Raw genomic sequence first — 27,563 nt, 5'->3', positions numbered from 1 at the left:
AATAGAAGCAGCTCTAGAGCTTCTTATTGTCCCCTCAAGCCTTTCATTTATATTGTTATGTACTAAAATTCTGACAGATTTAGAGCTGCAGTACTAACCTAGCATTTTGTTTAGTATTAGAGGAATGTTTCTACTATTTATTGCTTTTAAGTCTTAGTTTTATATGAATGTTTCTACACAGATTGTTCCATGGTGGCAGGACCTACATGACTACATCTGGCAGTGATGAAAGGAAATGACAAGTGACATTTTCAAAAAGTTTCCATGATGTCCTTCCCAGCAATGTAATTGCCATATATTTCATAATTTATCAGATGTGGTCAAACCTGAGTTTAGGGTTTCCTTGAGAACAACACAACTCTGTTATTTGAGCTGAAAGAGTAAGCAACACGGGGTCCCGGTTTACACTGTTCCTGACTGATTAATGATTGATAGTTTTCCATGTGCGTGAGCAGGGACGCCTCTGATTTGCTGAGAATCCCTGTCGTGAGTGAGCTCACTGTGCTGTGATTGGTCGACCTGAGGCACAACCCCAATGTGTTTGGTCCACAGAGAGAGCGAACGAGAGGCCCTGCAACCAACCCAGGTTGAATACAGTTGTCCCAGGTTGAATACAGTTGTGTCGAAGGTTCACGTCGCTGTACTTGCTGTCATGAAGTGATCCTAACACCGTCTTCTGCTCCAGTTAATAGTATCATCATTTTTAGGAATGTGCAGTGTTTTGGGCCAGAGTTGGCTCAAAGTAAGAGGAAAACAAACTGTACCTGACAAATTCATTATTTCCAGTAGGTTTTATTTTCTTAGTTTTAATTGGAGCAGATGGCCGTGTCTCAGGTCCTTCAGATTATTTTGGGACTGCACAGAACAAGATATGTTGTATTAACACCAAAGTTTTACAAGATGGGTGGTGGAAGACGCATTTCAGATGTTTTACTTAAGTAAAAAAAAAAAAAGAATGATAAGTTATTATCAGCAAAAGGGCCTTAAGTTTCAAAAGTTAAAGTACTGATGGATTTGGTAGAAATAAATAAGAAATTTTAAAACTCTGTTAAAAAGAACAAATGATAGCACTATTATTTTATTGTTGCTAATATTCTTTGGAACTTTGGGAAATGGATATTCGCTTCCACCAGATGGCAGTGACACTGCGCTGCCCTCCTTCGTAGTGGCACTGAATTCGATAAGGTCAATTAAAATGAGAAGGAGGTCATATCACTGTGCAGCATTGAATCAATCAAAATTAAATTTTAATTAAATAGAGTGATACACAATGCATCTGAATCCAGAGTAACACATGGCAATGTAAAATAAAAACTATTCACATAAAAACAATGTAAAAAAAAAAAAAAAAAAAAATACAGATCAAAAAGGGTAAAAAAAATATGTTACAAAATAGAAAACTGAAGGAGCAACATTTTAGTTGGGAGTGCAGACGACAATTGCGAGGCAAAAGGCAAGCGAACACATACGAGTAGATCACATTATTGTAAACAGAAAGAAAGTGCAGGGTCCTCATTCAAAAGCTTTTTCTTAGTGTAATCATCTTTTCTCAGAACAATTGCATTCCTTTGATTCCCTGAAACATCAAAACATTTTGGACAAAACTGTGGTTGAATTATCGTTTGTGCCATTTCCATCACCATTATTATTATATGGGGGGAAAAAACTGGAGCAACTACAGGGAACATTCTTTTGGGAAGTGAATATGCAGGGAGTTATAGGTATGTGTTTGCTCGCGCGTGAGTAGTTTCTAACAAAGTGACCCATTGCATTAAAGTAATGACGAGCTAAAGAGAGTTTGCAAGATAACGCATGAAAATTCACTCCAACATTGAATTTTCACAGCTTCATTTTGCTTTTTTTTCATATATCATCTATGGTGAAATAGTAAAAAAAAAAAAAGACTTGATTAGCAGCAAATAAATTTGTTAAGTAAGGGAGCAACAGTTTGATGTCATTTAATGTTAGGTGATCGTACGCACTGTAGACTATCGATATCCCAGTTTGAAACTGGACTGTATCTGTGGATATTTACATCTACATAGCCTAAGAGTACTACAGATTACAATATTAACACCTACGCGTAATGTCTTATAAAGTACAGCTACTACATGTACACACTGATTTAATCTGAGCAAACCTTTAAACAGTAACGTCCTGTTCCCTCTGGACAGGATCCAGTGATTGTTATAATAAAAGTCTTTCACATCTGGGAAAATACATTGCTGAGAGCAGTTTTTGGTCACATTCATTCAACTATCATACACATTTACCTTCGCTCTCAGCTAAAACTCACTGAGACACATTTAACAGCGTATCCCTTTTAAAACAAGTCTTTTTGTGTGAAATCTCTTGTTAGAACTTCAGCCGGATAGTGAGATCTCATAGTCACTCGTCGACAGCAGGGCGCGCCCGACTTTACGCACATTCTTGGCGTTGGTTATGCGAGCCGCCACCTCCACTGGCTTCTCGAAGTAATGTACGAGCGCCTGCTCGGTGAGAACCGAGGCCAGGAACTGCTCGAACGTGATGGCCCAGTCTTTGTCAATGCTGGAGCTGTGGGGCAGAGCTCTGTCGAGGGGCCCGCCGCCACAAGGGCGGTCGATCGCCTCGCCGCCGTCGTCGCCGCTGCGCACCAGCACCGTGTCTTCTGCGATGTCCTCGCACTGGAGCTTCTCGTCCAGCTCGTGGGAGCCGGCGCTGAGCACCGAGTAAGATGACATTGACGTGTCATCTTTGGTTTCATCATCTGAGATGAGCATGGCAGAGGATGTGCCTGTGTCCTTGGGAGACGAGTCCTCCAGCTTGATGTCTTGCATTGGCGGCAGCCGCTCGCTCCCTCCGTCCCCTCTCCCCTCCTCGCGGGGGCTCGGCTTGTCCTCCAGGCATGCGTGGACAAAAGTGCCTCCGTCGTCCCGCTGCGGGAGCACGCCGTCAAGCCCGGCCTCCTGGGTGGATTCGGGATCCTCGGAGTCTCTCGTACACGTGCTCCGCTCGGAGTTACCCTCCATGTTGTGGTCCTTTCTACCGGGGGCGGAGGAGAACAGCTTTCCCACCTCTCCCATTTCCAGCAGCAAACTGGTGACCGTGGCCGTGGCGTGATAGAGCTCCTGTTCGGCAACATCCTCGCTGAACATACTGTAGAGGGTCTTGCAAAGCTCGATGAACTGGCTCTGAAGAAAAGAACATAGGGACCTTTAGACTCAACGCCAGATTATTCAGGGTTTCTTACAAACATACTGTTTCTTATAAAACTAGTAGCGGGGGGGGGGTCCCACCTGATTCAGCTTGGGGAGGTCTTTTGTGTTTTGTAGTTTAGGCTTGCTCTCCTGGTTCCACAGTTTCAGGTAGTCCCGGTAATCAGGATTGTTCAGTTTCTTGACTGTAAAAAATAAGGTGACATGTATTTTCATCACAAGCTTAAATTATTATTTCTTTTCTAAATTTTATTTAAAGATGACCATGCCACCCATGTCTGCAATAAAAGAAAATATCACTATATAAATTACACTAAAGTCTTCTAATGAGTAATTCTGAACATATATATTTTTTCCTTTCTCATTGGTATATGTAAACTTTTCGTTTTTCAAAATACGTACTTATTTATGTTCATCCACCATGTGCATCCACATGGTGGATGAACAAACAAGTTGTTTTGCGTCCTGAACGAACTTAAGCCCTTTTCTCAGATGGATGATGAGAATAAATAGCTTCATTCAGTCCATTTACCATTTTGATCCAACACAAAACTTGGTATGAAGAGCAAAGATTTTACAAATTCCTAGTCAGGACTATTTCACACATGAGCACTTTGACAAATGAGTTAGCTCAAACATCCAGCTGCTCATTTCACCCAACAGGATTAAGGGCATATTTTCAGTAGATTGTAATCAATTTAGCCATGTTGCTTACCCTTCTCAGTCTTAAATGTAACTCTGACGAAGCCGTCATCCTTCTCACTTCTGCACTTTGAGTCATGACCTGATCATAGAAGGAGGAAGCGAACGAGATCAACATGTTGTGGTCATATTACATAATTTTCCTTAACCTGCACTATGTGAAAAATCAAAAGGATGCCAACACAAATTTGATTCCCGCAGAAAAAAACAGTTCATCTCAGCTTCTCACCTATTGACATGTCTGGAGTTATGTCTTCAAAGAAGTACTGAGTGGCTTCAAAGGCAGAGTCAGGCTCCTCCTGTTCACGAGTGACTTCTGGGAGAAAAGGATATTAATCTTGGATTGTGAGAACAGCATGTGAACAGTATTCTTGTTATTTCAATTTCATTAAAATGCATCTTAGTTGCTTTGGAATCAATTACGTTTATTATAGTTCTGGGATCAATAACACTATAAAAAGACAACTTTTCCACTAATACAGCCATTTCCTGTGAAATGACAAGAGGAAACCATAGAAAGTTGTTTACCCAGTGAGGTGAGTGTCACAATTTCTCTCTCACCGACAATTTCCATTGAGCCACCTCTTTTCTGAACAGCTAATTATCCTGCTCCACACAAATCTTCTGTGGTTTCCCTAAAGACAACTTTCCGACATCACTGAACGGCATCGATGCACACGCAGACTCACCGGGTAAGACGTGCATCTTGTAGAAGAGCTTCAGCTTCTCGATGAGGTCCCCGTGACACAGAACACCTACAACACAACACAAAAAAACAGCTTTAGAGAAGAGCTGTGCGCAGAGGAGATCCATCTTCTTAGATCGGAATCGTCGCAAAGTACATTTCCATGGAAACACACATGTACCCAGGCCGCTGATGAACTCCCTGAAGTTGATGAGAGCATCGCCGTTGTGGTCAAGGAGACGGAAGAAGCGCACGGCCAGGGGGTCCGAGTGGGCTCCGTTGGCCCAGGGGAACAGCAGGTTGAACAGGCCCTTGAACTGCTCCACGTCGATGCGGTACTGCTCCAGGTAGGGCAGGCTGGGGTCGTGGCGCTCTGTGGGGTTGCTGCTGCCGCCCCAGTAACAGCTGGTCAGGTGCTCCGCCTGTAGAGAGGACGACGGGGTTAAAAACTGGATGAGATCATGTGAAATTTAAAAAAAAAAAGAGAACACGACAGCCATGACAAGAATAGCTGTACCAAAGGAAACCAATTATAACTCCAGGGCACAATTATTTGTTTGTCTGTAGAGACCAAACGACAATATGATTTACTGTCTATATTTCAGCCCTAGCACGGAGACAGGACTGTAAGTGGAAGCTGGAGGTGCAGAAAAGGTGATACGGTTCAATTAGTCTCTGTGTGAACTATAACTCACCTTAAAGAGCACGTAGAGTTCCTCCAACTCATCAATACTGAAGGCGGTCTCTGTTACAATAGTTCTGACCTGAAACATAATCAAATTGAGTAAAAATAGAACATAGAGAATGACATCAGGTGTTCATGAGGAGCAGAGTATCTAATAATGACCTGAATGTGGTTCTTTCTAGTTCGAAACTGAAATCGAATATGACCTGCGCAAAAAAAAGAGACTTGGTGTGTTTCCGGTTTACTATTATGCTCTTGGCTCGACAGGGTTGAGCAAAAGGACTCTGGTAAATGTACATGTACAGTTTCCGGATCATTTACACCCAATCCCAGCACTTGGACGTCCTTACCACGTTGCGTTTAGTTGTATCTTCAATGGTTTGGATGACCCTCAGTCTCTGTTTGAAACGCATCTGTTCAATCGCATCCGCACGGATGGAGCCAAATTTCTGATGGGAAGGCAGAGGGAGAAACAGAGAGCGGGAGAGATGAAGGTAAAGATACATGTTGACTGTGAGATGAGACACAGAAAACCTAAGAGTTTAAAATCATATAAACTGAAAACACACTATATTCTTTTAAATGCTGTCACATTACAGCTTCCATGAGAGAGAAAAATAGATGAAAAACATTAGAATTTTAGAAAGAGTCAAAGACTTGTAATCATGAATCCAACAAACATGTGGGAGGGACTAAATAAAAATTACATCTGTGCGTCTCAAACCAAAATCAGAACCGTGTTCATCGACCAGGGTCAAATACCTCGTAGGAGCTGCGGACCAGTTTGAAGATGTCGACCTCTGGATGTGGTTCTCCGTTGTCTGTCAGTAAGGAGTGCAGGTGGGGGATGGGGGGTAGAGTGCTGTCCTTATTGGTCACACTGTCCAAGTACCTACAGTACACAAACAATTGGTGAAGATACAGTATTTAGTACCGACATTATCAAGAGATCTTTCATGATTGTAAAAGAAGTTATGTCACAAAAGGTGAAATAGAAGATTTGTGTTCCGACCGTATGAAATGGATCCTCACCTGCCTAGTACAGTCATGGCCTCGCCATCGTCCTTGCAGCCGAGCAGGTGGTCGATGTTGGCGTGCAGCACGGAGAGCGCCAGCTGAAAAATGACCTTGATGCCATCGTAGAAGAAGCAGTCCACCACCACCACCGCGCTCTCAAACGGCATGACGGACAGGAAGAGCGTGAGGAACCAGGACAGAGAAATTGTGGAGATGACTCCGAGGTCCTGCATGCAGTCGTACAGCTGCGGCACGTACTCCCGGGCGAGCTCCTCGAACACGCCCTGGTCGACAAGAGCCCCTGGGGGGAGCAAAGGTGATTTTCAAACAACATTAAAATCCTTTGATTGCATTGAAAAACATCAAATTAAAATAACACGACATGAACACCACACAAAAGAAGGAATACGGGGAAAAAGCTCATACTGACCTACAACTCTAGTGTTGTAGTAGTCGGGCAGCATCCTCTCACACAGCGCTACAAGCAGCCAAAAAGCCTCCTCCTCTTTGGCGTAGAGCAGCAACACTGACGTCACAATATTCATGGCCTGTGCAGTCGAGACAGAGAAGATCCCCCCGGAAAAAAACAATGTATCGTCAAGCACTGCCAGCTTTCCGCCACTCCACTTCGTAGAAACACAAACAAGAGTGTGCGTACCTGACAGTATCCAATATTGGGATTCCTGAACGCGTAGGCGGTGAGGACCCTCCGGAGGGCCGCGATGCCCATCTCGTTCTGAAAGGCCGGGTGCTCGGGTAGAGAGCGGTGCAGGTCCCTCTCGATCTCCTCTGTCGCCAGGTTGTACTTGCCCATCGACTTCTCCACCAGGTCTTCGTAGTAGCCGGGGTGAGTGGCCATCTCGTTGATCGCGCCTACGAACACACACACACACACACACACACACACACACACACACACACACACACACACACACACACACACACACACACACACACACACACACACACACACACACACACACACACACACACACACACACACACACACACACACACACACACACACACACACACACGATTTTAACGTTTGATAGCTGCGTCAGTGTAAAATCTCTCCCATCAAAACCCACGGAATCCAGTTTTGGAATCCAAAACTCGGAGCAGATCGTTTCACATTAGTCCGTGTTCCAGATATAAAAGAGGTTCCAGGTTCTATTGAGCACAGACAAACGTCAGCACACGCCCTAATTGGAACATGTCCCAGAACGACCTCCCACCAAACCGGTTTTTACAACCTTTGGTCTAGAATGAAGACAACAAAGAATGTTTCAAATAAGCTTTGTAAATATCTATCTTTTTTTTCCCCACTTAGAAATTAGTGTGAGGAAAACTCATTTGCCCACTTTGAGTGTGACCTGGGTTAACATGATGCGGCCATGGCAACAAGCAGAGTAAACTCTAGGTGGGTCACTGGAGGGCATTTGTAACCTGACAAGAGTGAGTACAAGCCGCAGCTGGTGCGTACAGTAGCACATGACTGTGCCTGTAAACAGGTAAGTGTGGAGCGTGTGCACATCTGATTATGTGTTATCGAGGCCCTGTCGAGAGCTCTCAGGGGATCCAGTCACAAGTGGGCGGCTTTAAATAAAGGCGTGGACGCACCCGAGAACCACCCGGGGCGCATTTAAGATCCGATCACTCTCTCACCACGTTCGGAGGAGGTCCGGGACGCGCAGGTGGCCACATTCTTATCGGTATGAATGCGATAGAAGCTCATCATTTCCTCACCAGAGAACAGCAGCCAGAGATCCCCCCTCATGCTCTCAGGAATCCCCTTGAGGACCAGCTCCTTGGTCTTCTCGGTGCGGTACATGCACACTCCCTGTCCGTACTCGGCAGAGTGGTTCTTCCACGCCTGCTCTTTCATGAACTCTTTCGCCTGAGAGGGGAGGGCAAAGAATTTCATGAGATGCTGAAGTACTGTAACCTTTTTATATTCCAGCAGTGTCATCCAGTTTCAATATATAAATATTCAATATATTTCAAAAACAGATTGATTTCTGTATTCTACAATACAGGTTATGTTAATAACTTAGAATACAAGACTACAAATAGGCTTAAACGGAAGCAGAATATATAGTAGGCTCAGAGCAGTATTGGATAAAGGCATTTCTCTGTTCTGTACCACGCTTGACAAGATAAATTGCTTTTTTGTTTTTGTATTTGACAAATTGAAACTGAACTCACCAGCTTGGGGTTGAACTCCTCAGGCGACCGGCGGCGGTACATGGTCATGAGGGCTTGTGTAGCTGTGGGCACACTGCTGTCATTGAGGTTAAATGTTCGCTCCCCCTCTGAACCTACACTGTTCTGTGGGCTGCTGGAAAGCAGGGATCCTTGCTGGGAGTAGACCTGGAGCGGACATGTGCCATTCAATTATTTCCCAGAGCTTTTATTCGGTCAAATGAAACTACCAATGTAAAAAAAAAAAAATCAAAAAAACAACAACGATATTTAGGATATAAAAGTCAATGATTCCTACCTCGTCGTCGGAGCTGCTCAGGCTGCCCGTGAGTTCACTCTCCAGGTAGATCTTGGAGGTGGTCTGCTGCAGAAAGTCAGAGATCCTCTGCACCAGGAAGTCCCGGTCCTTCAGGTTCGCGAACAGAAAGGTCTTGCGATTCTTTGTACTGATGGACAGCGGGCTGGGCAGCACGTTGGAGCTGTCTGCTTTCTCCACGATGGTCACCTGGAGGAGGACGGGTAAACATTCACAAACTCAGTCACCATGAAATTAAAAAAAAATTAAAAAAATTTTATTTTTAAATTTTATTTTAAAAAAAATTGTGCGTTTTCTTTAAGTGGTGTTGACAACTCCGTGACATATTTGGACAGGCCGACTCACCTCGCGCAGGGGGATGATGAGGCTACACAGGGTCTCTTCCTTGCTGGTGAAGCAGATGTAGTTGGTGGAAACAAACATCTGTCCCAAGATGTGCATCTTGTTAAAGGGGGTCCACAGGGTGCAGTCTGTGTGTCCATCCAGTTTTTCGTCTTTGGGCAGACGGAAGAGCGCCCGGTAACGCTCACTCTTAGCTCTCGCATCCAGATCCCTGAAAGATGCAGACTCCTCTTTAGACGACTTTTGTAAATAAATCAAGTGACAGCTTGGTTTGAGGCTGAAAAAGTCGCAAACATTGAATCATTAATATAATTATAACGCTTCGACAAGCAAAAAGGTGAACTCAAACTACTTACTCTAATGCTGTTGGAATTACATAGTTTCATTTCCTGATGTTATACAGTTTGGATGAATGACTGGATCTATGTAATGTTGTGTTATGTAAGATCAACCATCCAACAGTAGCAAATAGACTGATATAATTGTGCACTGCAGCGAAACCAACTCATGCTTACATAAAATGTGCTGACCAAACAAATCTGGGGTCTCGAGGCCATTCCAAAATGGGAGTTCAAAAATTCAACATCCTTTTATTTTCCCTACACATGACTGTAATGCAACTCGCAGCACTTTCACTCTCCATCCTGAAGAATCCTGGATAACCAACTACTACACGATTACAGTTCAATTGACAGCAAGACGTAAACATTCATAAACATCATTTATCATCGATGAGCCCGAGTGTGCCTGCTCTGCATCAGTTCTTTCTCACCTCTTGAGCGCCGACACCTTCTTGGGCGACTTCTTCTTGAGCTTGGGCAGGGAGCGGTCCTGCTCGAAGCCTTTGTTGTCCAGGAGCTGGCGCATGGCGATGTTGGCCAGCTGCTCGGCCAGCTTGAACGTCTCGCTGATGTTGAGGAACACGGAGAAGACGTGCTCATTGCTGCGGGTGTTCACCTTGATCGCGTCAGGCAGCAGAAGGGTGGCGCTCTTCTCCAGCTGGGTCATGTCTGCCCAACGCACCACCAGTTTGACTAACAGAGAGAGAGACGTCAAGATGGATATATCAGTGTGTATGATTACGATAAGACAAATCAGTGCCCTAGGCAAGTATTCTGGATATGGCTGAAGACTTGGAAAAGGCTTTCCCTTGAGAAGCAAACATAAATATGGATGGTGCAGTTTAGGGCTGCAACTAACGATTATTTTCATAATCGATTAATCTGTCGATTATTTTCCCGATTAATCGATTAGTTGTTTGTTCCATAAAATGTCAGTTTCCCCAAACCCAGAGATGATGTTTTGTTTTGTCCACACACCACAGATATTTAGTTCACTGTTGTAGAGGAACAAAGAAACCAGAAAACACTCACATTTAAGAAGTTGAAATCAGAGAATCTCTACTACTGGTAGAACTGATTAATCAATTTTCAAAATAGTTGGAGATTAATTTACTAATCGATTAACTGTTGCAGCTCTAGTGTAGTTTTGGTAATGGCTAACTGCACCGACGTGTAATTATTAAAAGGTATCATGCACGTATAGCCTCGAAAATTAGATTTCTTCACATATTTAGATATTGAATGAGCTATTAATAAATGCAAACATATCAAAAGGCAACAAACACAGAACATTGTTTCATGTGAACTTTCAATTCTAATACATTTATGAAACAAGATGAATCTCTTATTCTAATGCTTTGAGGTTACTCATAACAAAAAAATCTATCAAACAGAAATAGCTGTGAGCAATAGGAGGTGCAAAAAAATTGATGATCGCTAACCACTGCACCTCTGTGCTGCCTCTGTGTGAAACATGACAGGGTCTATAATCCAACCTTCTTTTCCCAGCAAGTAGGAGTAGAAGCAGAGGTGGTTGATGCTGAGGTACAGCCATCCCTGCCGAGGCACCTTGCCCTTCCAGTAGCTGCACGAGTAATAGTTGACCAACTTCTCCTCTTCCGGCATCCCGAACATCTTGCCAAACTTGGCGCTGGCCTCCTTGAACTTGTCCGTGTCGTCGTCCTCTTTGACGTCGTGGTTCTTGTTGTACTCGGCAATGATGCCCTGCGGCGAGATGTAAAGCAAAAGGATGAAAGAATGAAATGAGCTACGGGCGTTTTTTTACACGACTATGCAGCATTTTCTGTTTGTCAAAATTGGACAGGTCACCATTAACATGCGCTTTGTTTCCTTCTTAAACAATTGATGAAACTAATGTTGTTTATTCTAGAGATTTTTTTTGTGATGTATTAGATTCAACATTTATATATATATAACCTGTATAATATTTTTTTCCTTTATATCAGCATTTATGTGCCTGAAGAAAGTATCAGCAATGCTGCAATTGGTCCTCTCTGGAAGTTAGTTGTGTGACTATTAACCAAGCAGGTCACAATGACGTGCATAATGGAAGATGTGTTTATGAGTATTTGCTGTAAGAGGCTTGTTTTGCTCTTTGGTAATAACAGGAGTAGATGTCTGTTAGTACAGTTGTGTGATCCATCACCTGTAAAACTTATTTGGATGTGCATGCTTCACACCGAGACCAACTAATAAAAGATATTTTTTCATCCATAATCTCGAAACATAAAACTAAAAGTTTTTAAATTACCTGGACTTTCCCTTTGACAAAGGTGGTAATGTCATTCTCGTTCTCAAAGATGGAGAGCGTCTGCAGCATGTTGTGTTCCAGCCACTCCCAGTGCTCGGTGATCTCCTTACGGGAGGTTCCTGCAGAGGAGGGAGGAATGAGGAGGGAGTCAGAGCACTCAGGCAGCGAGTTCACAGGAGGTGTAGTGTTTCCGAAATGATAATCAGAGTGTTGTGCCACGAAGTCTTATTATGTCTCTTAAAATGTAGGAAGCAGATTTGAGCTGTAATTATCAGTAAATGTATCCTTTAGTTAGTAGTCAGAAAGAAAAAAATCTATTTTTAAGGAAAATTTGCTCGAAATTCAAGCTTTCCTGTGGTGAACAATTATTGGTATCGGTCTTTTATGATTTGTAAACTGTATCTTTGGAATTCAATCTATGGATCGAAAAAAAAACAAGAAATATCCTTGAACTATGGCAAATGACGACAGGCGCTTTTCACCATTTTCAGATATTTAAAGAAAGACTGGAAAGATGATCGGTTAATCAGAAAATCTTTGAAGGAATACCAGATAGGGAAAGAGATCCTTCGTTGCAGCCCAATAGCTGAACAACACAACAATTTGGGAGCTGTGCATGTCTTGCATATCTTCCATTTTACGTTCAAACGGCACCGGTAGAATGGCCGTTTTGTTGTTTGTCAGTAATGGTTGAGGTTTTTTTGTGGCAAAAGGGCAATTTCATTGCCATAATGGCTGCCAGTGTGGATCATCATCCCTCAACACAGCTGCAAACAGCCCTTCAGTGAGAGCACATTCGCTGCATTAGCTACGTCTGCCAGACTGCTCCACACTCTGCTCGCTCTGGGCTGCAGAAGTAAGAACTGGGAGGGGAGGGGAGCCAATGCCGGGCAAGCCTGTAGTAGGCCTCCATTTCAGATAGAGACCACGAATATTATGCTTTTTATACATGCAATAAATAAATAAAGGAGTTCACACCCAAATTGTAACACAGAAGATAATATTCATCGAATAATGGATTTCAATTTAGTTTTTTCTTTTTTGAGGTTTTCAGCTTAAGCAGATCTGAAAATATTGTATATTCAGGCTGATCCAAAGCAAATGCAATGTCCCCTTATTTATTTTTCAGTATTTGTATAGTGGATTAACTGATTAGTCAGTGTGAAAATTAATCAGTAACAATTTTGATGATCAGTTTACGTCAACTAAAAAAGAAATGCCCAAAATTCAATGGTTTTAGCCTCTCAGTTGTGTCAATTTGCTGAATATCTTGGTTTTCCATGATACTAAAATGAATATCTCTGGGTTTTTGGACTGTTGCTCAAACAATGGAGATAGCAACTGATGGTTTGCATATAGAGAATGTGCAAATGACATTTTTGTAAACACCTGCAGATGACATGAAATCATAATGAAACACTCAAGTGATTCACTGAAAAACATCAGCTCCACGACACGCGTATTTGAGCATCGATCTTTGCACCCCTTCTTGTAATCATGCCCTTTAAAACCACTGGGGCGTGATGTAATGCTTGGCATGTGGGCAGCTGGCCTGGGAAACTGCAGGATGTTAGAACATCATGTGTCGTACCGAGACGAGAGGACGGATGGGCAGGGGGTGAAATTACAGAGGGGACAATGCTGGACTAACTCATACCTGTATCACTGAAATGAGAGGATAAAATCCCCTTTAGTCCCTGAATCAACCAACTAAAATCCAAATAGCCATGTTTTCAATAAAGGAGTTCAAATGTGCATACCATGAGCAATGATCCAGTAAACTAAAGAGTCAGGAGTCTGGTAGAGGATCCTATATGGAGCCATTCGAGCGCTCGAGTCCAGGACGACGTCCAGGGTCCCAACCAGCAAACCTACAATATAAGAAACGCAGAAAAAAATATTACTAAAGAGTGAGAGGCAAACACACACAGACAGACAGAGTACAGACAGTCCATTCACAAGTACGACAAAAAGATCCCATTGTGTCCGTCCCAGAGCAATAAAAAAAGAAACCTTCGCGCTACAGATTGACATTTATTGAGCTGTGAAACGACAGTCCCCACAGACATGTCACAAACATGAGTGACCATGTGAGATGGATGACAAATTAAGGGCATTAACTTTCTGATCGTTTAGTTATGCCTTGTCAAAGGGGAAACCCACGAGTTAATGTGGCGTACGATTTGAGTGTAAATGAAAAAAACATCCTGCGGCCTGAATGTCACTGCTCTACATTGAATGCCTTTGTTTACAGGATGTGTGATCCTGGGTTAGTTTGTCATGATAGTGTCGCATTTGTGGACGTGGAAAAAAAATAAGCCAGGCAATAAATATAGAGAGTTAAGCTGTCGGACGAGCTGAGCAGGTGATAAAAGATAAACGTCCCCATGAGAGAAGGAATGTACTGAAATAATCTGTTGCAGAGGATTTATACCCTTCCGGTTACAATGATGCATGTCAAGGCTCAACAGATGTCAGTGTTTCTCAGTCCGAAGGTGACAATATTCCACGCTGGTTCAGTTTAGGTTTGTTGTTCAACCGCCACGAGAGACAAGCTATTTTTGTTCAGCAGCTTCAGCAAACACAGAATGAGTCACGTAGTAGAGACGGGGAGGAGGTGAGAGAGAGGACAAGGGAGGGAAGTTGAGCCGCATTCTTGTTTCTATTTTCAACGATAAAGAAAGCAAGTCTGGAGAAAAGACAGATATGATATTGGAAGAACTGTATATCATTGTGACTTGGACTAACCAACCTTCCATCAAGAGAATCTGATGGAAGGGCCTCCGTGGTAGTTCCTCACACACACACACACACACACACACACACACACACACACACACACACACACACACACACACACACACACACACACACACACACACACACACACACACACACACACACACACACACACACACACACACACACACACACACACACACACACACACACACACACACACACACACACACACACACACAGGGTAATCAGCTGTAGTTGACTGCAGTCTTAATTGCACTGAAACTAATGACAAAATGCAGCGTGACAGTTGGATTTTATCCGACTGTGACAAACAGACACCAGCTGTGAGCGTGAGCACAACTTCCTCTTTGATCACAAGGTCATGAACAGTCTTAAGCGAAAAAATGCCACAGTTGCTCGCACATGGACGAGTGTTAACCACTTGGCGTTTAAACAGAACCTGAACATACCCGAGTGACACGGCGAACGCGAGTATCTGCTGTTCTTTCTTGAAAGTCTTGTGGTGAGCAACAAATTTGGACCGTAGTTGTACACTGTGTGCGTCGTGATGACTGGTTCATCCCACTGTACGACATATGAGCTGAGGTTTAACGCAGGAAACTCGCAGGTTACACACAAGAAGGGAGACCACCGAAGGTGTAAGACCACTTGACATCCACCCTTCCCCCCCTCGTGTCAGACTGATACCAGCCAAAAGCAACAACAGACCGAAGAAAAGCCGGTTTCTGTTCATGTCTTTGCATATTCAGGCGTTTTGGCAGCAGTTTGCCTGTGTCTACGTTTAAGAGAGAGACTTTTTTTAATATGTGGCTCCATTGCAGGGGCGAAGGTTTATGAAACCCTGGACATCACATGCCCGTGCAGCATTAACTGGCCAAACCAAAGTCCACGTGACAGCCTCATCCAACTCACACCTCTGCTTTGCACAGTGACAACTTCCTTCCACAAACTGAATGAGCGGGTAAACGACCTCAAAGCAAAAAGACAGCACGCCGCCGCAAAGGTGCATGTTCTGCTTATTATTTCTGCGGGGCTGGAAAATTCCTCAAAGTGAGCAACCTCCTCCTGAACAGAGTGAGCCACGAAATCATGTGAAGCTTTGTGAAGGCAACAGAGAGCTCCCTTTTGTTAGAGCGAGACCAAATCACCTCTAATTGAAACATGAGTTTTTTTTCACAAAAAGAACTAAGCCAGTCATTTTCTATTGTTTATATTCTCTTGTATAAAAAAGAAAAGACAAAACAGCGTAAGGGGGAGCGTTGATGGTGTAGGGTGTCTGCATTGGGCACAGTAAAGACTTAAAATCAATACTGTATCTAATAACAGAAATCCTGCGGCAAGCCTGGATCATAAACATCACCTGCAAGTTTCACTGCATCCACTTACTAGTTACATTGTTCTGCTTCTCACTATTTCTATGTGAGCTGGCGTTAAATCGCCAACCATAAAGTGCGACATCACCGTGCGGCCTACAAAGAACAGGGTCAGTATCTGTTTGACATGAAAACACTTCCAGACAAACATACAGTGCAGATTGTGTTACCCAGCGCTGTACTCCGACTCTCATTACTGTGTAACTTTATGATACAAGCACTATTGTGTCATGTTTTGTAACCAGTGACACGATGGCCTGATTCTGAGTTCATTAACGGTGCGATAAACCGTTAATGACCGCTTTTTTTATTTTTTTATTAAGCATCCTCTCTGAAAGACAACTGATACCTGGAAGTGAGACTTCCCTTAACGTGTCCCTCCAGTTGTGCTTGTCCCAATGCTTCGGTTATACTGTAAGATCAGAGGCTGGTAGTCAGTCCATTTTAAGACATGATGCAAATGACGTTGAACACATAACTGCTTAGGCGCAGAACTGTATTTGCAGCATTGAGTATTTATTGTGCATTGTTTGACTGTAAACCAGTGGTTTCCCAGTCTTTTGGGCTTGACGGCAGGCTACGAATCCTGTTCCCTTTTACGTTGTTACAGTTTTCAGAAGCCTAAAATATACTTTTTTTTCAAAAGGTGGTGAATCATCAAAGCAAACACACATTTGCCATTTTCCATCAGCCCTCACTGGCCCCATGCCGGCTCTGACATTGGAGCCAAAGACTTGTTGAGTAGAATATATCCAGATTTGTCCCTAAAGCTCTGTACAAACGCTCCGTCCCGGGGGTGCTGCCGACGGCTCCCCCCCCCCCCCCCCCGGGATAACTGCTCGAGGACGGTGCCAGTGCCACAGTGCGCCGAGCACCAACTGGCACACAGTCCAAGTCAGCAAGCTCAACATTTACATAACAATGATGACATCATCCCATATAGCACCAGTCCACTTCACACGTCATTTGTGTTGGCAGAGAAAGAAACACAGCAAATACTGGGAAACAGGAGACTGCAGGGCAGAGTGTGGCTTGTTAAAATTATGGGATTCGAAGAGGATTGAATAATCAGTATCGTTGTATCATTGTGTTCAGTTGTACGTCAATTCTAGATCTGACCATCAACTTGTCGTCATCTGTCATACTGAGGCTAGAAGATATGACAATACACACTATGAACTGATAGAAACTTATACCATCAGAGAAAATTTGCCATATGTTTACATATATACATACATACATACATACATGTGAGTTTCTCCTTTCATAACTCTGGCCGTTTTATTGGCAACCATTGCTTGGCTGAATTTAAAAATATATTGCATCATCAATTTGTTGTGGTACATTCTTTCGTCAGATATTTAGTTCATTGGATTATTAAGAAAACTGATATTTCCATCTGGTTATAATGTCAATGAATAAATGATTTTTGGGATATTTTTCGTTCCTAACTTCCAGGTTAGAGAGATGAATGTGTCGGCTTGCGACATGAATATAAAAATAAAATAAAATGAATTAAACACAAAATTCAGAGACACAAAATTATGTTTGTTTGTTTCTCTATATTTCCTGCTTCATCTAGTGAAATGCATCATAGTTTCAGCCCATAAGGACTTAAACAGTAATTGAAAATCTTTTTTTTAAACTGAACAGAGATCAGATTTAAATGCAACCGTGACGACCGGAACAAATATCTGCTTAAGATTTTCACGTGCCATAATACATCATGGTATCGCGTCTGTTGATCTTGAGGAGGTGACACACTTTGTGATCAACTCCAAACAGCTGGAGTCGAGGAATGAAGCAAATTTCATAACATAAAAAAATAAACAGGGGCGGCAGAAGTGTTACGACGTGAACCTTGGCCAGACATTTCCACAACCTGTCCCTCTTCCTGCTCCTCTCCCCTGCTGCTGCTGCTGCTGCTGTTTGACCCATTTTGGATGGAATAAGGAAGAGGGAGGAGGAGGAGGAGGAGTGAGAGGAGGAAGAGGGAGAATGATTCAGCACCAGCAGCGAGCAGACAGAACATGTCTCTGCTGCTTGGTGGTCAAATAGATTCACTGTTGTTGAGGCCACAGGCAGCTGCTGCACAAGTGAAAGCACTGTTACTGTTTGCGTAAATCTAATTTGCCTTGCAGACAGAAATAAGCCATTTAAGCCAAAGTATGGCCCACACAACCACGACGTGACCTCATCCCTGGAGCAGCTGTGTACGATCAGACAGTAGATAATGTGCTGCTGCACTTTGCCCCTGTAGGGATTTTGTTTAGCATCAGTTATTCAGGTCAAAGGTTGTTTTTTTTTTGACAGCAGGCTGAGTGACACTGTGAATAAATCAATAATTGAAAAAAAAAAAAAAAGACAAATTCAGATGAAACGCCACCTGGCACAGCTGATTGGTCACGTGACCCTCCTCATGTCATCCATCCATCCATGTGTTTCTTCACACACACACACACACACACACACACACAAATCCCATGGATCCATCGCAGTGTAACAGCCAGGACTCACCCGCCAGCCCTCCGCCTCCATCCCCGTGGCCCTTCCGCTTCTGCAGGATGAAGTAGGGGTTCGCTCTCTCGGTGATCCACAACGCGCCCGCCAGCAACACGTCTTCGGGACTGACCCACATGATTCTCCTTGTTTGTATTGTGTGTCGTTGGAACAAGGGGTCGTTGACGCTGGCGCCTGAAGACGCCGTCAGCCAATCGGAGGTCGGAGCCAAAGGGAAGACGCGCGCGTTGCTATAATTAAACCTGCGGATCGCCGAGGACCGGCCTGCAGTCTGTGGACGTCCTGGAGGCAAAGGAGAAGGAGAATCGTGCGCACACAAACGGTCCCTTGGCTGTTACATGGACGGACGTCTCTGCGGGTTGCTGTTTTCTCTCGCGCAGCCTGGCTCGGCGTTCCGCTGGCGCGCGGCGCGGCGCCGGGATCAGTCTTTGTTGTCCATTCGCTCCCGAGGCAGGTGCGACGGCGCCGTGGCGCAAAATCCGCCTCAGCGCCGATCGAGATGAACAGTTGACGCTGGTCCTCAGGGCGTCGCGGCGGCGGCGGCGGCTGCTGCTGCTGCTGCTGCTGCTGCTGCGACGACGACACCTCCGATGTTCGCCCGACAGTAACGCTGCGCTCCTCCACCTCCTCCTCCTCCTCCTCCTCCAAATAAAGAGCGCAGCGCGTCACGGGCTGGCCATCGCGAGACGTGAGCGAGCAGGAGGCGGACGCACGTGAGGAAGGACAATGAATAAATGAGTTTCAATATGAAGATTATTCACGTTCTCTGTACCTTATCATTATTTTGCGTGTGTGTGTGTGTGTGTGTGTTAGTGATGACTTTGAGATAGCTTTTAGCTCTATAAATGAAATTTATTATTATTATTATTATTATTATTATTATTATTATTATTATTATTGGCGGCTGCTGTTCACAAAAATATCTGGACTGTCGTTTTCTTATTAATGAGCAGTAATCAAAGGTCCCTGACACGTTGAGTAAAGGGCTGTGATGTAAGTCGTGAACATGAATATCTATCTATCTGAGTATTTCCAATAACAGTAACAGGGCCACAACAACCTGCAACACGGGCCCCCGGGGGCAGAAGTGAGCTCGCCCCCCCCCCCCCCCCCCCCAGTTGAACTCTGAGTCGCAGAAACTGACCACAGATACCCCACCAAGGCAGTTGAAGGGCCGGTTCCGAGCCAGTGCCCGATTCTGGAAGAACTGTGTGTGCAACGTGTAATAATAATAATAATAATAATACACGACGTGAGATGGTGACAGCGGGGTACGAGAGGTCTCTCGCACAGATAAACAACATAACTAACAAAAATGAAAAAGGACTACGGGGACCAGAAAAAAGGACCCAAATTGGTCAACGATTGGAAACAATTAGCAAATCTGTTTAAATCACAAGGACCCATTTGCAGGAGAGCCGGTGCAAACGAATAACTCAAATAACTGTTTGAAATTGTAGTGGAAACCGTAAACCTATCAAAGTGTAGACGGGCGACAGTGGGCGATGTTGCCAAACTCTTAGCAGGTCTGCTTTATTTCATTTTTATGATTTTTGCATTAATCCAATGACGGCTCTTTTATTTGTCAGATGTCTAATTCACTGGATAAGTCAAAACAGGCATTGTCACTTGTTTTCCTTTTCTTTTTATTCATAAAGTTTCTCCGTTGTTTAAGGCTCTAAAAGCCAAAAGGAGAATGCTTTCAAATGCCATGAATAGTTTTTAGATATCAATAAACTACAAAGTGCAGTAAACATTTCTTTTAAAAGAAGGAAAAAAAACATAATCAAATTATCATTTGACCTTAAAAACAGCATCAGTTCTCCTCAGTACACGTGTGTACAGTTTTCCAAGTAACATGTTGTTCTGCGGATTTAGTCCGTCTCGTGTCTTCTGACTTCTGGGAGATCAGGACACATTATGTGAACATGTTTTGTTGGGTTTCCTGCTCTCTGTTGTCTTTCAAAAACAGGATGCAAAACAAAGGTGGGGGTGGCACTTTGTTCATCGGTCGACTCGGCTGAACTCAGCTGGTTGTTGATGAAAACTTTCCCCTCCGAGGAACCACAGCAAGTCGAAAGGCTGCACACACCTACGGGACTGACTCCTCGACACACGCTCTTACTGCAGGTGCAGGGACGGAAATGAGTCAAGAACCTTTACAGTGCCTCCACTCTCTCCAGTTTGGTTTCCTCTATGGTGTGTAATATTTAAGTGCTCTTATAAATACCAGCCTGTGGTATTAGTAAAAAAAACAAAAACAGAGTCTGCCTTTCAACTTCTTTCTTAGGAAAACAACTCATTTGTCATTTCGAAACATTCAAACAAAAATGTACAGTTGCAAGAATTGTTTTTCCCCATCTATGCAAGTTAGAATCATGAACAAACAATCTATTTTAACTAATCATAAAGAAATGATAGTATTGCGCTCGTCCATATTTACTCAATCATTCAAAGTTTAGATTTGAAAAAAACAAAACGTGAGGCTAACACACACACACACACACACACACACACACACACACACAGTCCATAAGAAACATCTGCAGATATCTTGCCCCCCCCCAAAAAAAAGATGTCACAGGAATTGCGATGAAGATAATTGTTGATTTTCATGTTTGACAGTTTGACAAATTCTAAAAACAGAGACTCTTTAGTTCTGTGGCTACAAGTGGGCCCCCGGCTATCGTGACTCCAATGGCGCGACGCAGAATGATCAATGAGGTAAAAAAAAAAGAGATAAGTCCAGAGGAACAGCCAAGGGAATCACTGGAGCTGGTTAACCTCTGTGTTCATTGGCCGACCACACGTGAATCACGGTGCATGGTTGCATGCGGCCTGGTGTCCATGGCAGGACACGACGCTCTACAACAAACAAAAACAAAGAAACTCCCATCAAAGTAAGGCAAAAGTTTGCCTAGGGGCATCTTGACACTTCATTATGCTGCTGGGAAAATATTTGTGGTCTGATGAAAGTAAGATTGAATAATTCGGTGTTCTGGCATAAAAGGTGCACCGCACACCAACACGGGAACATCGTTCGTCATCCAAAGGTGAAGGACTGTGGAAGGAACTTCACTGTTTGTTTCCCCAGCAGTGTATTCCATGAAAGACATGGAAGATTATATTGATTAGTGTGCTACATTGAGTTCTTCTACACTTGACTTAGATTAAGATCAGATCACATCGTCACAGAAAACAGGGTTGACATTATTTTTCCTTGTCACTGTTGAATTTAGTGGAACAGAAAAGGGAAAAAAAAAAACACCATTACGAATGGTAGTCACTACCAGAGTGATTTGTGTTTTTTCTGAGAAATATGAGATATAATCTTCTCTGGGCTCTAGGGGAGAAGATGTATGGCTTACTCACATGCGAAGAATAGAACTTATTGTAAATGTAAAGGGCAATACGATTACTCTCAGCCCCCCGGCTCTGTCAAACAATTACCAGCAACATCGTGTCTCGGACAGTCTGTTCCACTTCTTAGTTCCTGAATCACATCCCCATTCTTTACATGCATTGTTTTTCTTTTTCTTTTTCGATTCTCCCTTTAAAATAAGGGAAGAAGAACACTGACTGTTCGTGTTTTTCTTTTGAGGGTATTTTATGGACTTGGTTTTCGCCCCCCCCCCCCCCCCCTCACGTGAAAAAACAAGGAGAGCCTCTTTTAAAACCCAAATCATCTTGGATTATTGTTTGATCCGCCGAAGACGACTCATTATTTTTTGCCTTAGGCGATAAGCAGTCTTATTATCAGTCATATTGGAAGCTGAAGAAACAGAAACGTTGTCCTTGAAGTAGGACACATAAGTTAAGGTTTAACTAACCTCTTACAACAAGAGCCGAGTAACAGTTTGAAAGAGCAGGAGGGATCCAAACGTGAATAAAACATCCATGTTTACACGCAAATCTTCAATTCAAGTTTAACAAATGCAGGTTAATCAAAGAGACCATTGTCTGGATCTCACATATAACACTGTATTCCATAGGACACATCCTTCGACATAAAAACATTCAACAGGCAGTGTATACCGTCACATGACAGTGAATCATTTCCATCATCTGCAAGAGGCAGACTCAAACTGAAGAAACACAGAACTGTCATAACAGAATGACAATGAGCAACTTAAGCCCCTTTGAGCTGAACGTGTCCCTTTTTTTTCTCGATGGGACTTTTGCACTGTCGAGTTTGACCCACAGTTCAGTGGAAATGACCGCTCCACTTGCATGGGGAAAGCTTTTAAAGTTCTATCATACATCCCTCTTCTTTCTCATCAAGATTGATATGACTGTGTGCTGAGCACTGCATTGCCTCATGTCTCACTTCCACAAATCCCCACACACACACTGTACATTATCATGGCTACTGTAGTGCCCCCCCTTGGCAAAATGAAAAACTACAGATTTTCATTGTAAGAAGTAAAAAAAAAAAAAAGTAGCACCAATGCTCATATCTGTCCACAGAGGGCAACATAAGTGTCTCTATCCTTTTCCTTGGCTTTCACGACAAAAGTACCTGTTGTGATTTTTGTACACCTCCTTCCACAACCGTGCGCTTCTAGATGGAGCTGCATGGGCCTCCACTCTTTGCTTTTCACATCATTTTGGCTGCATGGATTTGGACTCGGCAATTTCAGCTGTTATGATGCTTTATTTGATTTCACTGTCGCCCATGGTTTGGGATTTGCAAACTCCTTTGCCGACAACTTCAAAGGCAACTCCCCTGTAGGTTGCGACGCACTGGCCGTCCGTGCGAAGGTCTGGCTGAATTCGCTCCCAGACCTCACTTTGGTGATCCAACTCTTCATCGGGTTCACCTGCAACAGAGAGGTCAGTTGGATGCGTTAGAAGAAATCCCTGTTCTCTACTACACTCTGACACAGGAAGGATTTATGATTTCAGGACAATTGCTCAGTGTTTGTGGTATGCAAAGCGCTTGCAGAAACTACTCTGAACTACTCTAAATTACTCTGAAACTACTCTTCCCACTAAGATTTCCTTCAAGTGGAATTAAGGGCAACAATTAAATGTGCAATGACAACAATCTTATAGGACCACCGTTTGATTTAGGACCAAAAGTGTCCCCGCAATTTCTCTCATGATCCAGAACAAACGTTTATGTGATCATGAGGGAACCGTAATCAGGTTTTTGTACCTGGGAAGCCCTGGAAAGTCACCCTGTCTCCAGGTGCCGCTCCACTTGGAGGATCAAGGATTTCCACCTTGTCTTGCGAGCTGGCACACATGACCGTAGCCTGGGACACAACTCCCCACATCTTGGCTGGCTTCAGGTTACAGAGCAGGACTGCCATGCGGTTCTGCATCTGCATAGTGGACAGAAGATTAAAATACACTTTTTACAGCCCATACGCTCTATACAAGAGAGAAGATAAACAAGTTATACACGGTTAACATTGAAAAAGGGGGTATCACTGCAACAGCAACAATGTATAAAGAAGCTGATGTGTAACATTTGTCTTTTTGACAGGAAAGGTCGCAGGAAAAGTTTTCGGCAAAGTCACACAATGTTTTGCACACATAACTTCAGCAGGCATGGGTTTCCATTTAAATTGTATATCATACGGCCAATAGTATGTGTCCAAATGCACTGTTTTTTTACATTTCCTCCAGCTCCATAGTTGAAATGAAGGGGAAATTTACTGCTACACCGAAAAATGACAATGTGTTTTCCAACTTCAGGGCAACGGGTACATGTAGGTAAAAGGCCCTTTGCTGCTTCAAGCCTGCCTGCACACAGCCCTGACCTTGATCCCATCCAAAAGTTCTGGGATGGAGTGGAACACTGACGACGAGCCAGGCCTTACCAACTAAAATAGGTGCCTGACCTCAGTGAAGCTCTTGTGGCTGGAGAAAATTGGAAAAAAACCATCCCTGCAGCCACAGGACAAACACATGGAAAACCTTTCACTGGAGCAAATGGAGGTAGGAGGGAGTCAATGTTCAACAATCACATACACATGTAGGTGTAATGTGAGTGCGTGTAAGGTGAAGCCCTAATAAAAAAAAATTGATATGATATTCAAGAAATTCTTTAATCCTACTGCACGAATTATATAATGATCAATACAATGATCTACCTGATCAACTGGTACATGATTCACCAGTTCGCTGACCACCGTCCTGGGAGCAACCTCTCCCACATCGACCTGCTCCACGTACAGACTCTCCGCCTCTGGAAGCTGCAGGGCTGTGATGATGCGTCCAACGCGCAAGTCGAGACGAGACACGTCCACCTGGGCATCCTCTTGGCCGAGGGGCGTGTGCGTCTTTCCTCCCCCTGGCATGGAAGAGAGACAAATCCTGTCATATCAGTTGGGTACACAAACACATTAGGGACATTTAACGTCACAAATCACAAAACAGCATTCAAACACGCTCTCACTGACAATGCTAACATTTGCATCTTAGCATGTTTACCATGTTCCCCATCTTACAGTACATTAGCATTTCATCAAGATAACATTAGTAAAGCTGAGGCGAAATGTAAATGCCATTTATTTTGACAGTATTTGGTCATAACCCAAACTATAGGACAAATTGATAATTTGACCCGATAATGAGGCTAGAGGAGAACACAAGATACCACAAAAGTTATTACAACTAATCCCAAGAGAAACCTGAATGTCTGTGCCAAATGTTGTGCCAACTGCTGTTGAGATGTTTCACTTGAAACCACAAACGTGAACCGGTTGATGGCCCAGGGGCGGAAGGCGGGGGATCATCAAAGTCATAGGATTAATCATCTTTGCACCATAAATGTCTGTAAAAAAACAAAAACGCAATCCTTCCGCTTTTTGGGGATATATTTCAGTCTGGACCAATATGGTGGACCCAAACACAAACCCAGCCATCTATTGCCACAACTGTCTGAAAATCTGCAGCATACAGTGCAATGACATTTAAACAATAGTGCGGTTTGTGCTGTCAGCTTTGTGTCAACAGTTTGGGGATGGCCCTTTCCTGTTTCAACATGACACAGCCTCCATGCATAAAACAAGGTCCATAAACAAATGGTCTTCTTCTCTGGAAGAACTTGACTGGTCTGCAGAGCCAAGACCCCGTCTGACACATTCGGGATGAACCGGTATACACAATGCATGCCAGGACTTATCACCCAAAATCTGTTGGACCTCAGTCAAGCTCATGTGGGAAGACTTCCAGGAGAGTGAGACTGAGTTGTCTGAGGTACGGTAGATATAAGGGAAAGCAAAGAGGGAAAGAAAAGTTTGTTTCTCTCCTAGTTTACATATTCTCTCCCTATAAAGACAATCTGTTGCTGGTGTGTATATGGCTGTTATTGCTCAAAATGATAATGTGCACAAAGTTGCTTCACACTTCTGATCAGGACAGGATGTACATTGACAGGGAGACAACATGGTATTTATGCTCTAATATCCTGAGGTAGCTGTTTAGAGAGAAAAACAAGACAGCCAGTGCGGGCCTCATGTCCAAGCCTTGTTCTCCTTAAAAATTGGCACCACTTAAGTATAATATTAATAAATAAATAAAGGCCCTGCTTTATTTGCTAATGTTGTGACATTCTCGTGTGGAGGCACACTATGTTAATATTTACCCCTTTTTACCATTATTCACATTGATCAGTGTATAAACTATCAGAAAATAGTGGAGAGAAAAAAACTAATCAATATATATATATATGTATATGTATTTTTGTTAGATTGACAGTCAAAAACAAAAAAAGGAAAACTACAAAACCAGTAAATTTGAAAACCTGGAAGCTCATGTCAACATCTGACTTTTTTCATATAATCGCCAAATTAATCTACAAACTGGTGATCTCATCTTACAGTAATGCTTTCCAGGTATCAGACCATGCAGCCATACAAAGCAACATCAACACAAAGTGTCCATGAAACAATTGATGGTTTCTCTTGATGCATATAGTGATTTTTGCAGGGTTTGAAATTTAGAATTTTGAGTTACAGCTTTAAAAAAAACCCTCGCCTGGAATGGGAGTAAATCCCTGCAGGACCCAAAATGCACAAGCTGGACTTTCACAGGAGCGCTTGCAGGGGGAGGGTGCATCAATGGACAGCACTCATGTGTTCATGTTCTACGTGGCCAAAAGTATGTGGACACCCCCCGACACCTACGTCTCGAGCGCTGAGCTTCTCATTCCCCACGCCCCCTGAACGCACCTTTAGACTCGCTGTACTTGGACGCCCGGCCGCGGAAGCCCATCTCGTGCAGCTCCCGGCGGACGGTCCTGAAGCTCACGCTGGCCCCGGAGGCGGTTTGGAACTCGTCGGTGAGCGCTTTCACCGAGGGCAGGCACGTCTCCAGCGCGACCCTCTCCAGCACTTGGCGGTGCTCCTCCTTGAGCTTGTGCGGTCGGCCGCAGCGGGGCAGCGCCGTCGTTATCCCGCCGCGTTTCCACTTGAGGATCACGGAGCTCACGGTGGACCGGGGCAGGTCCAGCATGGCGGAGATCTCCCGCACGGACTTTTTGCACAGGTGGCAGCCGATGACAGTGCCCCGCTGGAAGTCACTGAGCTCCTTACTGCGACCCATTCTCCCAGAGAGTGTCTGGAGAGAAAGGTTTTGATATCTGTCCTCCTCCTCCGCCTCTTTTCCTCTTTCTTCTTCGTTTTTTTGGCTGTTTAATGCTACTGGGCACATTACTGCCCTCTACGGGGGGGAAAAATATTACAACAATAACATTTCATCGATATTAGAATAGTGAATAACAATAATAATACCAATACAATAGATATTCAGTGGTGAAATGTAACCGAGTACATTTACTCAATACTTCAATTTCCGTTTAATTTTACTTTATCATTTTCAGTGGGAGGTGCTGTGTCATGACATTAAGCCTGAATGTTACTGATTATTTATACAGACTGTAAAAAACTTATAATTGTATCAGCCCCATCTTAACCAAATAATTAAACAAATTATCAAATTATGTTTTAATGAAATACCTTTATACCTTACTTAAATAACTTTAGTAACCTTTTTGTAACAGTGTTTTTACACTGGTATTTCCAATGTTACTCATGTAAAATATTTTTTTTATTTTTGCAACCAAAATGAACAGGTTTACAAAATTGGGAAAAACCTGATTGAAATAATTACAATTTTAAGTCAAAATCAAAGA

General features: G+C 43.4%; 2 protein-coding genes across 6 annotated transcripts; both read right to left on the bottom strand.

The window, feature by feature from the left end:
* Positions 1 to 1,225: 1,225 nt before the first annotated feature.
* On the bottom strand, positions 1,226 to 19,162 carry tbc1d9 (TBC1 domain family, member 9 (with GRAM domain)). 4 transcript variants are annotated; one of them, XM_047334089.1, is made up of 21 exons: positions 18,416 to 19,162; positions 13,523 to 13,633; positions 11,763 to 11,881; positions 10,987 to 11,215; positions 9,922 to 10,183; positions 9,153 to 9,360; positions 8,790 to 8,996; positions 8,495 to 8,659; positions 8,036 to 8,186; positions 6,945 to 7,159; positions 6,717 to 6,834; positions 6,302 to 6,587; positions 6,032 to 6,161; positions 5,620 to 5,718; positions 5,280 to 5,348; positions 4,760 to 5,006; positions 4,589 to 4,654; positions 4,129 to 4,212; positions 3,913 to 3,981; positions 3,279 to 3,382; positions 1,226 to 3,173 (listed from the first exon to the last, which is right to left on the bottom strand). In XM_047334089.1, the coding sequence occupies exons 1-21, from the start codon at positions 18,534 to 18,536 to the stop codon at positions 2,364 to 2,366; spliced, it is 3,870 nt and encodes a 1,289-aa protein (XP_047190045.1). In that variant the 5' UTR covers positions 18,537 to 19,162; the 3' UTR covers positions 1,226 to 2,363. The 4 variants fall into 4 exon arrangements, with proteins under 4 accessions (XP_047190045.1, XP_047190044.1, XP_047190046.1 ...); XM_047334088.1 differs by having other exon boundaries at positions 4,129 to 4,215; positions 18,416 to 19,161; XM_047334090.1 differs by having other exon boundaries at positions 4,766 to 5,006; positions 18,416 to 19,161.
* Positions 19,163 to 20,046: 884 nt separating this feature from the next.
* LOC118311885 (aminoacyl tRNA synthase complex-interacting multifunctional protein 1-like) lies at positions 20,047 to 27,048 on the bottom strand. 2 transcript variants are annotated; one of them, XR_007031388.1, is made up of 5 exons: positions 26,602 to 27,048; positions 24,520 to 24,719; positions 23,577 to 23,745; positions 22,938 to 23,238; positions 20,047 to 21,283 (listed from the first exon to the last, which is right to left on the bottom strand). XR_007031388.1 is itself a non-coding variant. In XM_035635994.2 (4 exons), the coding sequence occupies exons 1-4, from the start codon at positions 26,972 to 26,974 to the stop codon at positions 23,072 to 23,074; spliced, it is 909 nt and encodes a 302-aa protein (XP_035491887.2). In that variant the 5' UTR covers positions 26,975 to 27,048; the 3' UTR covers positions 20,047 to 23,071. The 2 variants fall into 2 exon arrangements, 1 of the variants encoding a protein (XP_035491887.2); XM_035635994.2 differs by having other exon boundaries at positions 20,047 to 23,238.
* Positions 27,049 to 27,563: the final 515 nt, after the last annotated feature.

The sequence above is a fragment of the Scophthalmus maximus genome, chromosome 8 (genome assembly GCF_022379125.1).
Source record: "Scophthalmus maximus strain ysfricsl-2021 chromosome 8, ASM2237912v1, whole genome shotgun sequence".
Lineage (NCBI taxonomy): Eukaryota > Metazoa > Chordata > Actinopteri > Pleuronectiformes > Scophthalmidae > Scophthalmus > Scophthalmus maximus.
The sequence above is the reverse complement of the archived record's forward strand: the minus strand, read 5'-3'. Positions and strand labels throughout refer to the sequence as shown.

Bases quoted from the DNA above. Each gene is read 5' to 3' on its own strand.
- tbc1d9 (XM_047334088.1), bottom strand. From the start codon at position 18,536: ATGTGGGTCAGTCCCGAAGACGTGTTGCTGGCGGGCGCGTTGTGGATC. The intron at 8,187-8,494 runs GTGAGTTCAGTT...CTCCCCTCTCAG, and splicing joins AGGAGTTCAACCCCAAGCTG to GCGAAAGAGTTCATGAAAGA. The intron at 5,719-6,031 runs GTATTTGACCCT...CCTTCCCATCAG, and splicing joins TGGTCCGCAGCTCCTACGAG to AAATTTGGCTCCATCCGTGC.
- LOC118311885 (XM_035635994.2), bottom strand. From the start codon at position 26,974: ATGGGTCGCAGTAAGGAGCTCAGTGACTTCCAGCGGGGCACTGTCATC. The intron at 24,720-26,601 runs GTGCGTTCAGGG...CTTCCATGCCAG, and splicing joins CAAGTACAGCGAGTCTAAAG to GGGGAGGAAAGACGCACACG. The intron at 23,239-23,576 runs GTACAAAAACCT...TCTCTGTTGCAG, and splicing joins GACTTTCCAGGGCTTCCCAG to GTGAACCCGATGAAGAGTTG.